Below are 17794 nucleotides of genomic sequence, written 5' to 3' on the forward strand. Positions count from 1 at the left end.
GCACATTGTGTGTGGTGGTTTCATGGTTAAAAGTTTAGACAGACCCAGCAAATCTCTCTTCTCTTTTACTTTCTAAGTGTGTGACCTTGGACAAGTTACCTTCCCTCTCAGAGCTGAATTTTCCTCAGTTGTAAAATAGAGAGAATTAGAGTATTCATCTCACAGGATGATTGTGAGACTTAAATAAGAGAATGCATGTAAAATGGTTAACATAGGGCTTAGAATGTAGAAAAAAAGCTCTTTGTTTTATTGCCAGTTTTATTTTTACTTATGACCAAGCAGCCATGACCTCAGAATAATAGTCAGGGCTGACAATTGTGCTTTAGAGCAAGAAGGGAAAGAGCTGGTGAGATGGAGGCTCTTTCCATTTCTACTTCATTTATTAAATGGAGCTGTTGAAATCTATCCATGAGCTTTGGCTGGCCACACTGACAGTGTCCTCCTCTCAGCAAAGACCAATTAGCAAGTCCTGATAACAGAAGTACAACCCACCCCCTTGTAATTCCTCCTGAGATCCTAACCAGGATTTGTAAAACACCGGGATATGGGTAAAGAACCATCCCGGGTTTTGTATCAAACCAGGCCCCAGAGGAATAGGACATTCCAGTAGTTTTGTTTCTGGAAAAGAGGGCGCCCGGCCCTTCCCCCTCCCTCATCCTCCCATCCCAGTAAACCCTGCCAAACTGGAATCCTGGACTTAATTTAGGAGAAAGGCCCTGTAACCAAGATACTGACTGAACATGGCTGGCGGACTCAGGCTGGGGTCTGCAGTGCAGCATTAATGGGCCGCTGACATGAATATGGAGTAGTTTTCTCTAGCAAAGGTAAGCTTTCTTTTCTCTCTTCTCAAACCCTACCTCACCTGCCTTCCTGTGCAAAAATGTTTATTTAGCTGGGTTTAGGGGGGTCCTGGCCACTAGGAGAAAAAGTCAGTGGCCAAAAAGTTGGAGGAGGTTTGGCTAATGTGCAGGAAAGTTAAAGGAGACAATAGGCTCCTTTTGTTCCTCTCGCCAAAATAGCCAGGACTACACTGGCTTGTCTGTTTCAGGGCCAATCCTGGAGCCATACAGAATAGTTCATTTTCCTGTCGAAACAGCTTGCTCATCTTCTGTCTCACAGGTGGAGGAATTTATTGAGGTGATGGGTCTGAGGATTATATAAGTGGGAACTCAAATACTTAAAAATAACCATGTTTGGTTTCATATTTTGAGACCAGATTGGCACAGAGTAAGCCAATAAATGATAGCTGAACTAAGCTAAACATCTGAATTTGAGTAGTCTTAGTTTCTACATAGCAAAAATCTTTTAGAAATCATTGGTTCAAATTCTGGCTATTTTTAACAACTGGCTGCCTGACTTTGAGCAAATCCCTGCACCTCTCTGGTCTCAGTTTTTTATATATCAAATGAGGGTGATTGAAAAAGATGGTTTCTAAAGGTTTCATGCATGTGTGAATCTATAACACATTCAGTTTTTCATTACTCAGCATCTATTATATGACAAGCAATTCTTTTGCTAGGGACTCAAATATCCATGGTTTTATTTGGGCCTCAAGACAATTCTGTGAAATAAATATCATCCCATTTTTTGGATGAGATGACTAAGGCTAAAATAATTTATTGAAAGGTCACATAGCTATCACAGACAAGAGATGGGATTTGAATCAAGGTCTTTAACTTCAAATCAGTGTGTTTTCTATCACAGAGTTAAGAAAGCAGAGGACCAAAAGGTGAATTTTGATGGAGGTTTTATTAGGAAGGCTGCTGAGAGATTGGAGACAGGGCCCCAAAGATGGCTCAGCATTCCTTTATTCAGTTGAGTAATCCCTCATTTAGGATGAGCCTGTCTAGCCCAAAGTAGTATAACTGAGAAAGGGAGATGGAGGGAGAGAAAAGAGCATTGTCACAATAAAGGAACAGTTAGAAAATTCTAGGGAACACAGCAATGCAAATTGTTATGAATAATAGGGACCAGACCCAGGTGACACTGGGATGGCAGGAAGGTAAGGTAAAGGTAAGGGAGGCTTAACTTTATATTGGCTGATCTTCTCTCCAGGTTGGCACAAGGTTTCAGTATATCTTAACTAAACTATCCAAATAGCCTAGAATTTGTCTTTCTCTTTTCCTTCCTTTGAGTGCCTATTCCTTCTGCCTTCCTTTTTAATTTTTTTTTTTTTACTTTTTTCTAGGATTCTTTCTCAACTTACTTATTTCATTTCTCCTTTTATTTCTTCCTGTTCTTTTTCCTCATCAGTCTGGTTCTTCTCTATGGGCTTAGCTGAGAAAAAAAAATATCCTTGCCCAAGTGAAAAGCTTACACAGGGCTTTCACATCTTTCATATTATTTGACCTTTATTACAAACTAATGAGGGGCCCAAAGTAGAGACAATCCTCATTTAAGACATGAGGAAACTGAGGCTCAGGAAGTTAGGGACTTGTTCAAGGTTATATAACCAATAAATGATGAATCCAGAGCTAGAACTTACTTTTTTCTGGTGCCTGAATGCTTTCCACTTTACCATGAAATATCTAAGTGGTTATATTTAATTTAATTTAATTGATTGATTGATTGATTGATTGATTGAGACCCGTGTTTCGCTCTTGTTGCCCAGACTGGAGTGCAATGGTGCAATTTCAGCTCACCACAACCTCCGCCTCCCAGGTTCAAGCGATTCTCCTGCCTCAGCCTCCTGAGTAGCTGGGATTACAGGCATGCACCACCATGCCTGGCTAATTTTTTGTATTTTTAATAGAGACGGGGTTTCTCTATGTTGGTCAGGCTGGTCTTGAACTCCCGACCTCAGGTGATCCACCCACCTGGGCCTCCCAAAGTGCTGGGATTACAGGCGTGAGCCACCGTGCCCGGCCTAACTTCTAAGTGGTTACAAAGGATTTTATGGGTTTTTCATTTTTTCTGCTCTTATAGTATATGATAAAACCAAATTAAACAGCAGCAATAACAATGACAAACTCAGATTTGAGGAGGAAAGAAAGGATGTCAATAATTAGAAGGAAGAAAAATGCTTATCAGGTGCCTACTAAGTCCTAGATGCTGCAAAAAGTTATCTTATTTAAATATACAGTAAAACAGTACTTAATCCTAAGTTTGTCTGACTCAAACATTCTAGTTCTTTACATTATACCATGTTGTTTCCAAGAAGAGAGTTCAGCTTGGGCTGTGAGCATTTTCATACCTATGTATATATTCCTGTATGCTTAGACTGTGTTACCATATATGGGAATTTATGAGTGTGCACATATTTGTTGCTATTCATAAAATGGAAAATCTTTATGGCCCTGGCAAGTTTCATTTCCAAACTATTTCCTCACTTGCAATAGTAATAGCCACTAATACCTTTTGATCACTTACATGTGCCCTTAAAGTACTTACAGATCTTAATTAATTTAATCCCCACAAAACTCTATGAGGTAGCTAATAGTATTAATACCATTTAAAAAATAAAGACACTGTGGCTAAATAAATGAAGAAGTTTCCCAAATCATACAGCTAGGAAAAATGGAGCCAAGATTCACTTAGGTAGCCTGATACCAAAGCCTGTGCCCTGGATGTAAAATCGAGTAAGTATTCCTTATCTCTGAAGATCTTGAGAATTATATAAGATGGCAGATATGAAAAACACATTGCAATCTGGAAACTGCTAGGGATATGTTAGGTGGCATTTCCCCCCATTCCCCAGATTCTATTGTTTAAGCCATTTGGATCATAAGTCACCACTGTTGAATGCTTGTTCACTGTATGCTGACAGCCTGTACTAGTCTCTCCCAGGAATATTTTCAATTTTATCATGTGTTTCTCCAGTTGTGGAGCTCTTGCCTGGGACAGTTTTCTGTCTAGGTAAATGAGTTCAAGGCACAACTGCTTTGTTGACACCTCTCTGAGAATGAAGATTGAAAGGGGTCCATGTTGCATTCAGACTTGGAATGAACCAAGGACACTCCCTCCCTGTTGAGGATTCCAAAGCATAACTATTTGTGTGACCATATATAGAGCTATATGTAGGTGTATGTGAGTATGCCTGTGTTTCATCGGTGAACGTGAGTATTGGCAGCATGTGAAAGCTGGAAGGACTCTTTGAGAGCTCATTACATACCACATTTTTATGGTTCTGCACTTAGATTATCACACTTCTGTGACTCCCTCAAAAGGTAAGAACTATATAGTCCAGCTTTATATAGTCAATTATTTTATAGATGGGAAAAATGAGGTGAAGAAACTTGCCTAAATTCACCCTGAACAAGTATGAGAACTTGAACCAGACCCAACTGATGGAAAAATGTATGCTTGTACTTCTTTATGTCACTTTAACAATAGCTGTTGTTGCCCATCTACTTGGCCTCCATCGCCATGTCTGGTAATAGATACACACCGAACTCTAAAAAATGACATTCTCTCTCAAGGAGTGTGTAGTCCAATCTGGGAAATGAAGACAGTTCATGAGGCAGGTCATGAGATGGAAAGGTAACAATAACACAGAGTCTGACTTAATCTAATTGGGTGGTATAGACAGTAAGTAGCCCTTCAGAAGATAGTGATATGGAGAGGCTAGAGGTGGCCTTCTGGAGGAATATAGAAAGTATGATGCATGTGAGACTGTAGAGATGAATTAACAAACTGTAGCCAGGAGGGAAAAGGAAGAGGAAGGCAATCAGTAGTTACTACTGCCTACTATGTTCCAAACATGGATTATACTTGTCCCTTTCATGTAAGCTTTCTGATTTATTTCTCCAGGGCTGATATTATTATGCCCATTTTACAGATGAGAAAACTGGTTCTGAGTGGTTAAGTAATCCCCAAGGCTACACAGCTGGTCAGTGGGGGAGCCAGGTTTTGGAAAAAAGGACCCCCAAACAGATCCTCTCTTACATCAAGGGCTTTCTGCCAAATATAATATGGAATCTAGGGATTAACACTTGGGTCACTGCTGCATATGGAGAGGACTGAGAGTTTGTGAAGTAGTCTATAAGTTTATTTCTTAAAAAGGGTAAATATCTGGGGATTTTCTATCCATATGTGAATCTGTGCACATATTCGATTGTCTATTTTTTATTAACAATGCCTATTTCATGTGCTTGGGTTGAAGATTTAGCGAAATAATTTATATAAAGCACTGGACATGGTGCTACTATGTAATGCTCTCTCAGTGAATAGTAGCCATTATCATCATTATCATTAATACAATCTATTAGGTATATCTCTGCCTACATGAGTATATATGTCTGTTTGTAAAGTGATTATAACTTGCATGTAATTGCTTGTTTCAGAATGTATGTGTTTTTCGTAGATATGGCTGTTGCTATAGGCATATGTATGTTCTTTGTGTATATACATGTGAGTGTGCAAGTATATTTTTGTGGAAGGTAGTACAGCATGGTGGTTATGCTGGCGCCACACTTCCTGGGCTCAAATCCCAACTCTACCGATTTTTATCTAGATGGCCTCGGGCAAACTACTTTACACCTCTGTTCTGCAGTTTCTCCATTGTAATATGGGGATAATAATGGTGTCTACTTCATAGGGTGGTTGTGAGGAATAAATGATTTAATCTGTGTAAAACATTTGAAACAGATGTACCATGCACATACAATAAATATAGCTTTATTATTATTATTCTGAAGTTGACTAAGATTTTATGTAACAGAGTGATTTTGTGTGTAAATGGGAAGTGTGTGCATCTCTGCTTTTAGGTAAGACTACATGTACCTGTGTGTGCAAGTTTATGTATTTATGTGATGTTGTCTGCTTCTGTGTTTGACTGTAACTGTGTACGGTATCACTGAGTGCTTCGTCTTAGTCCCAGGAAGTCTAACGTCCTGTCTTATGTATTGAAGTGAGAGGTTAGAATCTTGGGTCTGATTCTGATTCAGGATTAGACCTATGAAATGAATTTATGAATAGCTTTGGGAATCAGCAGACAACATTTCTTCTGAGAAGTTCAAAATACTTCCCTCACATACTGTCATTTATTTTTGGTTCATTGTTAACTTTTGAAGTATAATACACATAAAGTGCACAAATCTTGTTTATAGCTCAATGTATTTTCATAAACTGAACACGTTTTTACAACCAGCATATAGATCAAGAAACAGAGCATTACTTAGAAGCCCGCCTCTTCCCTTCCCAGTCACAGACTCCTACTTCAAGGCAAACATTATCTTTACTTCTACCAGCATAGATTACACTGGCCTGATTTTGTACTGTATTTAAATGAAATCATACAATATGTACTGTTTTGTGTCTATTTTTTTAAACATTACATTTGTCATAGTCATTCATATTGTTGTGTGTAGTTGTAGTTTGTTCATTATTATTGCTATAAAGAATTTCATTTTATGAATAAAATGCATGTATTCATTCATTATAGTGTTCATGAACATTTTGACTGTTTCTATTTTGGGTTTATGAATATTCTAGTAAATATTTTTTGGTAAATTCTCACTTGTTGTTAAGTACAATTTATAGAGGATGAGAAGTGACAACAACAATGAGTGTTCCCCTTTTGCCTATGGGAAAAGAGAGGCAAAGGGAGAATTAGTGTTAGTGGCCCAATAAGGCTTCTGGTGCCTGTTTCCTGATTCTTGGGACAGAGCACATTCTTCCTGCTACACCATTGAGAAAACGATCCAGATCTGTATTCTGAAGGAACTAGTAATACACGATTAGCAGCACAGGTGACTTTTTAACTATGCCCTTCAAAATCCAATCATTGAGCACTTATTGAACTAAAAGGAATCAGGTAAGTTAAAGAAACTGGGCTAATTGGGTTTTGCTTTCTCAGTCACTCAACCTGGCTCTTGCCTCTTCAGTTTTCTGGACACGTAGAAAGCCCCTTTGTTCTCTTTCTTCTACACCAGCAGTTTTTATTTGCCTGTTTCCCAGAGTAATGTGGGCCATGGAGTCAGGCCACCTCCTCTGGGCTCTGCTGTTCATGCAGTCCTTGTGGCCTCAACTGACTGATGGAGCCACTCGAGTCTACTACCTGGGCATCCGGGATGTGCAGTGGAACTATGCTCCCAAGGGAAGGAATGTCATCACGAACCAGCCTCTGGACAGTGACATGTAGGTTTAATTTCTTGTGGTATTTGAGGGGAAGTTGTGGGAGCACCCTTGAGGTCAGGAAGTAGCATCTTGAGACCCCTTTCCCAGGGTGTGGTAGCAGCCAGCTCCTGATCGCTCCGAGCTGTACATACTCAGTGGCAGATTTCCTGGGAAGAAGGCTAGTTGACTCAGAAGCCAGCATTTCATCTGGAGTTTTCCGTAATATTTTTAGAGTCCTAAAGAGAATTCCATATTTGCTGTTTTCTAATCTGATACCCACAATGCTTACTTATTTAATAACAACTGTTTGACTTTAAAAAAGAATAATGAAATATATACAGTGTTTATAAGATGTATGGGTGGGAGCTATGCTTCTATAGTTTGGTGAAGCTACTGTATATTTATTTCAGATATGTGAAAATGTGAAAAAAGAAAGTAAGCCTTAGAATCAAGGAATTAATGGTAATAGCTCTCACTTATGTAATACTCTGTGACACAGACCATACTAGAAATTTACATACTTTGTCTCAACTCTCACAAAAACTCTAGAAGGTAAGTATGTGTGTAGTTATTTTATAGATGAGAAAACTGAAGCTCAGGGAGGTCAAGTGACTTATCCAAGTCCTATAACTGGTAAATGAAAGAGATAGGATTTGAACCTGGATAACGTGAATGTAAACTAATACTCTTCTCACCACTCTGTCCCTCATAGATCCCACAGGATTAACCTTTCCTGATCTTAGAAAATAGCAAGTGCTCCACAAATATCTGTTAAAGAATAAATGAATGTATGAAAAAATCTTTTGTGACTATGACTCATTTTTTCTCTCAAAAGCTTTGGAGTTTTCCAAAGTTGATTGTAACATCTCTGAGTTCTCTGAGAAGAATTAGAGTATAGTAGGAATAACAACTCTGTCTTTTTTGACATAAAGTATTCATCTAGTTTCAGAGTCAGAGTCCTTGTATTAATTTTTTTGAGGGAATAAATTCGTTATCCTCCATCCCTAATACTTTGTAGTAATATTCCACATTTATTGAACTTTTACTATTTGCCACTGTCCTAAGCTCTTCGTGTATTTGAATTTTTTTTTTTTTTAGTCACTAATAAAAGCTGTCTGAGTTAGGAACTATGATTATTTCCATTCCATTTTACAGATGGGCAAATTGTGTATGGAGAAGTTAAGTAACTTGTTCAACATCCCACTAATTTGGAAGTGGCAGAGTAAGCAATCAATCCAAGTGGCTTGGCTCCAAAGCTTGGAGTTATAAGCACTATGCCCTAAGGCCTCCCATATGTATCAGAATGATGCTAAGTCAGGCTACATTGATGAGGAGTCGATCACTTAAAGAGTCAGTCCACAGTTGGTTGTCTCTTTGTTACTACATATTGTGTCAAACTGTGAAATTGCCTTTTATGTGAGTTTAAAGTGGTCAAATATCAGCAATTTCATATGCTGATATTTGAAATTTTTAATAGTTAAATCTAAAACTTCCATGTTTTGATCAGTACAATGCCATTTCCTCTTGTTTTGTCCTAAACAAAGATAGTCACTTTTTGGTCAATCTCCTCTGGAAAAGGAACCTCCCAAGGCTTGAAGATGGGGGGCAAAATTATGACTCTCTTTCTTCTTTCCCAGAGTGGCTTCCAGCTTCTTAAAGTCTGACAAGAACCGGATAGGGGGAACCTACAAGAAGACGATCTATAAAGAATACAAGGATGACTCATACACAGATGAAGTGGCCCAGCCTGCCTGGTTGGGCTTCCTGGGGCCAGTGTTGCAGGCTGAAGTGGGGGATGTCATTCTTATCCACCTGAAGAATTTTGCCACTCGTCCCTATACCATCCACCCTCATGGTGTCTTCTACGAGAAGGACTCCGAAGGTAAACCGTTCCATCGTTTCTTTCCCCCATGCCCAACAAATATCAGTTTTCCTTTACTGCCATGTGAAGGAGAAGAGTTGGTAGTGAAGATTTTCTTTTCTTCCTATTTATCTGAGGTGGCAAAGACTGTCCTCAGAGTAAACAAGGGTGGGCAGTGGTATCAGTTCTGCCATTCATATACTGTGTGACTTGGACAAGTCATTGTCTCTCTGTGGGTCTCAGATTCCTTCTCAGAAATGTGAAGACACAGTCTACCTCTTAACACAAGAAACTGTTTGAATGGCATCTCCATAGAATATTTGAATATTCTATGAAAAGAAAAGAGAATGCTATATATATGAAGGATTGTCATCCTGGTGTCACAGTCTTCTGAAAGTTCCATTTTGTTTTTCCCTAAGGGGGAGTTCAGCTTATTTATCTCTACCTCCCTTATTCCTGGCCCAGTGATTTATAATACTGACAACAGTGAGTAAGAGGAATAGAAAGGGAAGTCAGAAGACTCTGGCTGGGCCACTAAATCCCTGTATGATCCTGGACAAGTTACTTTTCCTTAGTTTTCTCTTCCATACAATGGAGAAGTGAACCAAATAATCATTAAGTTGACTGCAGACTGAAATTCTGTGATTGCCTGCTTTTTTATTTTAAGTGAGTGTTTGAAGGGAGGGAATTCTGTCTTCTTGCTTCTATGCCACCAGCTTTACGCTATGGCATTACCAGATCAGGCCAAGCTGTACTTTTCCTAGTCACAGAAATTTTCCAGTGGCTACAAGCTTTCCACCCGTTGTTAATGTGAGGACTGGATTTTTTAGGTTAAATGTCACCTAAATCTGTGCTCTCCTTAGGTTGTGAAGAATACTATGCAGGTCATTAGCATGCTACATTTTTTAAGACTGGACCTAGGGTTCTACATGTCAGCTCTGTCTTAATTTACGTATTTGCCACTGTCCCTCACTTATTCTGGGCCTGGGCATGTGCAATTTCATTTCTAGGTTCCCTATACCCAGATGGCTCCTCTGGGCCACTGAAAGCTGATGACTCTGTTCCCCCGGGGGGCAGCCATATCTACAACTGGACCATTCCAGAAGGCCATGCACCCACCGATGCTGACCCAGCATGCCTCACCTGGATCTACCATTCTCATGTAGATGCTCCACGAGACATTGCAACTGGCCTAATTGGGCCTCTCATCACCTGTAAAAGAGGTACAGGTCCCAAGGATAAGCTATGAGGTGTAGTGTCGGACATCTAGGGGTAGCAGTGATATGGTTGAACCACCTACATATTGGGCAGCAGCCTGAGGAGTGCTAAGTCAGCACTCTTGTTTATTAGCAAGAAAAATCTCTGCTAAACTCACTTTGCACTATTTTTTTTTTTTTTTTTGGCAATTTCATTACTTTTTTTCTTTGGGGGTTAGGAACAATTTTTTTTCAATAGGTTATTGTGGTACAGGTGGTATTTGGTTACATGAATAAGTTCTTTAGCGGTGATTTGTGAGATTTTGGTTCACATATCTCCTGGCACTATACACTACACTCTATTTGTAGTCTTTTATCCCTCGCCCCCCTCCCAGCCTTTTCCCCAAATCCCCAAAGTCCATTGTATCATTCTTATTCTTTTGCACCCTCATGGTTTAGCTCCCACAGATCAGTGAGAACATACAATGTTTAGTTTTCCATTCCTGAGTTACTTCACTTAGAATAGTAGTCTCCAATCTCATTCAGGTCGCTGCAGATGCTGTTAATTCATTCCTTTTTATGGCTGAGTAGTAGTCCGTCGTATATATGTACCATGGTTTCTTTATTCACTTGTTGATTGATGGGTATGTAAGTTGGTTCCAATTGATTTTGCAATTGTGAATTGTGCCACTATAAACATGCATGTGCAAGTATCTTTTTTGTATAATGACTTCTTTTCCTCTGGGTAGATGCCCAGTAGTGAGATTGCTGGATTAAATGGTAATTCTACTTTTAATTCATTAAGCAATCTCCACAGTTTTCCTTGTGGCTCTACTAGTTTACATTCCCACCAGCAGTGTAGAAGTAACTGTTCCCTGTTCACCACATCCAAGCCAGAATCTACTGTTTTTTGATTTTTTTGATTACGGTCATTCTTGCAAGAGTAAGGTGGTAGCGCATTGTGGTTTTGACTTGCATTTCCCCAATCATTAGTGATGTTGAGGATTTTTTCATATGTTTGTTGGCCATTTGTATATCTTCTTGTGAGAATTGTCTATTCATGTTCCTAGCCCACTTTTTGATGGGATTGTTTTTTTTTTTCTTGTTGATTTGTTTGAGTTCACTGTAGATTCTGGATATTAGTCCCTTGTCAGATGTATGGATTGTGAAGATTTTTTCCCACTCTATGGGCTGTCTGTTTACTCTGCTGACTCTTCCTGTTGGCGTGCAAAAACTCTTTAGTTTAATTAAGTCCCAACTATTTGTTTTGATTGCATTTGCCTTTGGGTTCTTGGTCAGGAAATCCTTGCCTAAGCCAATGTCTACAAGGGTTTACCTAACGTTTTCTTCTAGAATTTTTATACTTTCAGGTTTTAGATTTAAGTCCTTAATCCATCTTCATTTGATTTTTGTATAAGGTGAGAGATAAGGATCCAGTTTCTCTTACATGTGGCTAGCCCATTATCTCAGTACCATTTGTTGAAAAGGGTGTCCTTTCTGCACTTTATGTTTTTGTTTGATTTGTCAAAGATCAGTTGGCTGTAAGTGTTTGGGTTTACTTCTCAGTTCTCTATTCTGTTCCATTGGTCCAAGTGCCTATTTTTATAGCAGTACCATGCTGTTTTGGTGAAATGGCATTATAGTATAGTTTAAAATGAGGTAGTGTGATGCCTCCAGATTTGTTCTTTTTGCTTAGTCTTGCTTTGGCTATGCGGGCGCTTTCTTGGTTCCATCTGAATTTTAGAATTGTTTTTTCTAATTCTGTGAAGAATGATGGTGGTATTTTGATGGGAATTGCATTGAATTTGTAGATTGCTTTTGGCAGTGTGGTTATTTTCACAATATTGATCCTACCCATCCATGAGCAGGGGATGTGTTTCCATTCGTTTCTGTCATCTATGATTTCTTTCGGCGGTGTTTTGTAGTTCTCCTTGTAGAGGTCTTTCACCTCCTCAGTTAGGTATATTCCTAAGTATGTATGTATGTATGTATTTATTTATTTATTTATTTTTTCAGCTATTGTAAAAGGGGTTGAGTTCTTGATTTGATTCTCTGCTTGGTCACTGGTAGTTTATAGAAGAGCTACTGATGTGTGTACATTAATCTTATATCCAGAAACTTTACTGAATTCTTTTATCAGTTCTAGAAGCTTTCTGGAAGAGTCTTTAGGGTTTTCAAGGTAAATTATCATATCGTCAGCAAACAGTGACAGTTTGACTTCCTCTTTACATATTTGGATGCCCTTTATTTCTTTCTCTTGTCTGATTGCTCTGGCTAGGATTTCCAGTACTAAGTTGAAGAGGAGTGGTGAGAGTGGGCATCTTTGTCTTATTCCAGTTCTCAAAGGGAATGCTTTCAACTTTTCCACATTCAGTATAATGTTGGTTGTGGGTTTGTCATATATGGCTTTTATTACATTGGAGTATGTTCCTTGTATACCAATTTTGCTGAGAGTTTTAATCACAAAGTAATGTTGGATTTTGTCGAATGCATTTTCTGCATCTATTGTAATGATCATGTAATTTTTTAAAAATTCTGTTCATGTGGTGCATCACATATATTGACTTACATATGTTAAACCATCCTTGCATCCCTTTCATACCCATCAAGTGAATATGAAATCCACTTGATCACAGTGGATTATCTTTTTGATATGTTATTGGATTCCATTAGCTAGTATTTTGCTAAGGATTTTAGGGCCTACGTTCATCAGGGATATCGGTCTGTAGTTTTCTTTTTTTTAAATTTTATTATTATTATACTTTAAGTTTTAGGGTACATGTGCACAATGTGCAGGTTTGTTACATATGTATACATGTGTCATGTTGGTGTGCTGCACCCATTACCTCGTCATTTAGCGTTAGGTATATCTCCTAATGCTATCCCTCCCCCCTCCCCCCACCCCACAACAGGCCCCAGTGTGTGATGTTCCCCTTCCTGTGTCCATGTGTTCTCATTGCTCAATTCCCACCTGTGAGTGAGAACATGCGGTGTTTGGTTTTTTTGTCCTTGTGATAGTTTGCTGAGAATGATGGCTTCCAGCTTCATCCATGTCCCTACAAAGGACATGAACTCATCATTTTTTATGGCTGCATAGTATTCCATGGTGTATATGTGACCTAGGCAATACCATTCAGGACATAGGCATGGGCAAGGGCTTCATGTCTAAAACCCCAAAAGCAATGACAACACAAGCCAAAATTGACAAATGGGATCTAATTAAACTAAAGAGCTTCTGCACAGCAAAAGAAACTATTATCAGAGTGAACAGGCAACCTACAGAATGGGAGAAAATTTTTGCAACCTATTCATCTGACAAAGGGCTAATATCCTGAATCTACAATGTACACAAACAAATTTACAAGAAAAAAACAAACAACTCCATCAAAAAGTGGGCAAAGGATATGAACAGATGGTCTGTAGCTTTCTTTTCTGGTTATGTTCTTTTCTGGTTATGTTCTTTCCTGGTTTTGGTATTAGGGTGATGCTGGCTTCATAGAATGAATTAAGGAGGGTTTCCTCTTTCTCTCTCTTGTGAAATAGTGTCAAAAGGATTGGTACCAATTCTTCTTTGAATGTCTGGTAGAATTCCACAGTGAATCCATCTAGTCCTGGACTTTTTTGGTTGGTAATTTTTTAACTGCCATTTTAATCTTGCTGCCTGTTACTGGTGTATTCAGAGTATCTATTTCTTCCTGGTTTAATCTAGGAGGATTGTATTTTTACAGGAATTTATCCATCTCATTTAGGTTTCTAGTTTATGTGCATAAAGGTGTTCATAGTAGCCTTGAATCTTTTGTATTTCTGTGGTGTCCGTTGTAATATCTCCTGTTTCATTTCTTAATGAGGTCATTTGGATTTTCTCTTTTCTTTTCTTGGTTAATCTTGCTAATGGTCTATCAATTTTATTTATTTCTTTCAAAGAACCAGCTTTTTGTTTCGTTTATCTTGTAGTTTTCTTTGTTTCAATTTCATGTAGTTTTTCTCTGATATTGGTTATTTCCTTTCATCTCTAGGGTTTGGGTTTGGTTTGTTCTTGTTTCTCTAGTTCCTTGAGATGTGACCTTAGAAGTTCAGTTTGCACTCTTTCAATCTTTTTGATGTAGGCGTTTAGAGCTATGGACTTCCCTCTTAGCACCACTTTTGCTGTATCCCAGAGGTTTGGTTTTTATAGGTTGTGTTATTATTGTCAATTAGATCGAAGAATTTTTTTATTATACTTTAAGTTCTAGGGTACATGTGCATAACGTGCAGGTTTGTTACATATGTATACATGTGCCATGTTGGTGTGCTGCACCCATTAACTCGTCATTTACATTAGGTATATCTCCTAATGCTATCCCTCCCCCCTCCCCCCACCTCACGACAGGCCTCAGTGTGTGATGTTCCCCTTCCTGTGTCCAAGTGTTCTCATTGATCAATTCCCACCTATAAGTGAGAACATGCGGTGTTTGGTTTTTTGTCCTTGCGATAGTTTGCTAAGAATGATGGTTTCCAGCTTCATCTATGTCCCTACAAAGGACATGAACTCATGCTTTTTTATGGCTGCATAGTATTCCATGGTGTATATGTGTCACATTTTCTTAATCCAGTCTATCATCAATGGACATTTGGGTTGGTTCCAAGTCTTTGCTATTGTGAATAGTGCTGCAATAAACATACATGTCCATGCGTCTTTATAGCAGCATGATTTATAATCCTTTGGGTATATACCCAGTAATGGGATGGCTGGGTCAAATGGTATTTCGAGTTCTAGACCCTTGAGGAATCGCCGCTCTGTCTTCCACAATGGATGAACTAGCTTGTAGTCCCACCAACAGTGTAAAAGCATTCCTATTTCTCCACATCCTCTCCAGCACCTGTTGTTTCCTGACTTTTTAATGATCACCATTCTAACTGGTGTGAGAGGGTATCTCATTGTGGTTTTGATTTGCATTTCTCTGATGGCCAGTGATGATGAACATTTTTTCATGTGTCTGTTGGCTGCATAAATGTCTTCTTTTGAGAAGTGTCTGTTCATGTCCTTTGCCCACTTTTTGATGGGTTTGTTTGTGTTTTTCTTGTAAATTTGTTTGAATTCTTTGTAGATTCTGGGTATTAGCCCTTTGTCAGATGAGTAGATTGCAAAAATTTTCTCCCATTCTGTAGGTTGCATGTTCACTCTGATGGTAGTTTCTTTTGCTGTGCAGAAGCTCTTAATTTAATTACATCCCATTTGTCAATTTTGACTTTTGTTGCCATTGCTTTTGGTGCTTTAGACATGAAGTCCTTGCCCATGCCTATGTCCTAAATGGTATTGCTTAGGTTTTCTTATAAGGTTTTTTTGGTTTTAGGTCTAACATTGAAATCTTTAATCCATCTTGAATTAATTTTAGTATAAGGTGTAAGGAAGGGATCCAGTTTCAGCTTTCTACATATGGCTAGCCAGTTTTCCCAGCACCATTTATTAAACAGGGAATCCTTTCCCCATTTCTTGTTTTTGTCAGGTTTGTCAAAGATCAGTTGGTTGTAGATGTGTGGCATTATTTCTTAGGGCTCTGTTGTGTTTCATTGGTCTGTATCTCTGTTTTGGTACCAGTATCATGCTGTTTTGGTTACTGTAGCCTTGTAGTATAGTTTGAAGTCAGGTAGCGTGATGCCTCCAGCTTTGTTCTTTTGGCTTAGGATTGACTTGGCAATGCGAGCTCTTTTTTGGTTCCATATGAACTTTAAAGTAGTTGTTTTTTCCAATTCTGTGAAGAAAGTCATTGGTACATTGATGGAGATGGCATTGAATCTATAAATTACCTTGGGCAGTATTGGAGGAAATATTCTGTATGTATCTGTTAATCCTATTTGTTCCAAGGTATAGTTTAAATCCATTCTTTGTTGACTTTCTGTCTTGATGACCTGTCTAGTGCTATCAGTGGAGTATTGAAGTCTCCCACTACTATTGTGTTGCTATCTATGGCATTTCTTAGGTCTATTAGTAATTGTTGTATAAATGTGGGAGCTCCAGTGTTAGGTGCATATATGTTTAGGATTGTAATATTTTTCTGTTGGACAAGGCCTTTTATCATTATATAATGGCCCTCTTTGTCTCTTTTAACTGTTGTTGCTTTCATGTCTGTTTTGTCTGTTATAAGAACAGCTTCTCCTACTCACTTTTGGTTTCCTTTTGCAGGAAATGCCTTTTTCCACCCCTTGACTTTAAGTTTATGTGAGTCCTTATGTGTTACATGAGTCTCCTGAAGTAGGAGATAGTTGGTTGGTGACTTCTTATCCATTCTGCATTTTTGTATTTTTTAAGTGGGGCATTTAGGCCATTTACATTCAATGTTAGTATTGAGATGTGAGGTACCATTGCATTCATCATGCTATTTGTTGCCTGTGTACCTTGGTTTTTTTTATTTTTTTTTGTTTTTGCTTTTTAAATTTTATTTTTTGTTTCACAGGTCCTGTGTGATTGATGTAGCTTTCAAGAGGTTCCATTTTTATGTATTTCCTGGATTTGTTTCAAGATTTAGAGCTGCTTTTAGCAGTTCTTGTAGTGGTGGCTTGGTAGTGGCAAATTCTCTCAGCATATATTTGTCTGAAAAAGACTGTATCTTTCCTTCATATATGATGCTTAGTTTTGCTGGATACAAAGTTCTCGGCTGATAATGTTTTGTCTGTGGAAGCTGAAGCTAGGGCCCCAATCCCTTCTAGCTTGTAGGGTTTCTGCTGAGAAATATGCTGTTTATCTGATAGGTTTTCCTTTATAGGTGACCTGGTGTTTTTGTCTCACAGCTCTTAAGATTCTTTCCTTCTTTGTCTTAACTTTAGATAACCTGATGGCAATGTGCCTAGGCGATAATCTTTTTGTGATGAATTTCCCAGATGTTCTTTGTGTTTCTTGTATGTGGATGTCTAGGTCTCTAGCAAGGCGAGGGAAGTTTTCCCCTATTACTCCTCCAAATATGTTTTCAAAACTTTTAGAATTCCCTTCTTCCTTAGGAATACCAATTATTCTTTAGATTTGGTCATTTAACATAATCCCAGACTTCTTAGAGGCTTTGTTCATGTTTTCTTATTCTTTTTTCTTTGTCTTTGTTGGATTGGGTTAATTTGAAGACCTTGTCTTCAGGCTCCAAATTTTTTTCTTCTACTTGTTCAATTCTATTGATGAGACTTTCCAGAGGATTTTGCATTTCTGTGTGTCCAATGTTTCCTGAAGTTTTGATTGTTTTTTCTTTATGCTATCTATTTCCTTGAATATTTCTCCCTTCACTTCTTATTTTTTTGGTTGTTGTTGTTTTTATTATTTTCATTGGGATTCACCTTTCTCTGGTGCCTCCCTGATTAGCTTAATAACTAACCTCCTGAATTCTTTTTCAGGTAAATCAGGGATTTTTTAAAATCTTGGTTTGGTTCCATTGCTGGTGAGCTAGTGTGATTTTTTTGGGGTGTTAAAGAACCTTGATTTGTCATATTACCTGAGTTGGGTTTCTGGTTCCTTCTCATTTGAGTGGGCTCTATCAGAGGGAAACTCTAGGGCTGAAGGTTGTTCTTCAGATTCTTTTGTCTCAAAGGGTGTCCCCCTGATCTCTCCCTCCTTTTTTATGGATGTGGCTTCCTGTGAGCTGAGCTGCAGTGATTGTTATCTCTCTTTTGGGTCTAGCCACCCAGCAAGTCTACCTGGCTCTGGGCTGATACTGGAGGT

At 38.5% G+C, this 17794-nt stretch overlaps 1 protein-coding gene across 2 annotated transcripts in view; it reads left to right on the forward strand.

The window, feature by feature from the left end:
• Window positions 1-600: 600 nt before the first annotated feature.
• The window catches only part of HEPH (hephaestin), a 102554-nt gene continuing 85360 nt past the window's right edge, over window positions 601-17794 (forward strand). For both annotated transcript variants that reach the window (XM_032757084.2, XM_032757086.2), the window contains exons 1-4: window positions 601-824; window positions 6898-7077; window positions 8694-8938; window positions 9928-10140. In XM_032757084.2, the coding sequence (XP_032612975.1) occupies window positions 6902-7077; window positions 8694-8938; window positions 9928-10140 (634 nt within the window). In that variant the 5' untranslated portion in view covers window positions 601-824; window positions 6898-6901. The remainder of the gene's footprint in view (window positions 825-6897; window positions 7078-8693; window positions 8939-9927; window positions 10141-17794) is intronic.

This window comes from Hylobates moloch, unplaced genomic scaffold (assembly GCF_009828535.3).
Source record: "Hylobates moloch isolate HMO894 unplaced genomic scaffold, HMol_V3 SCAFFOLD_7, whole genome shotgun sequence".
Lineage (NCBI taxonomy): Eukaryota > Metazoa > Chordata > Mammalia > Primates > Hylobatidae > Hylobates > Hylobates moloch.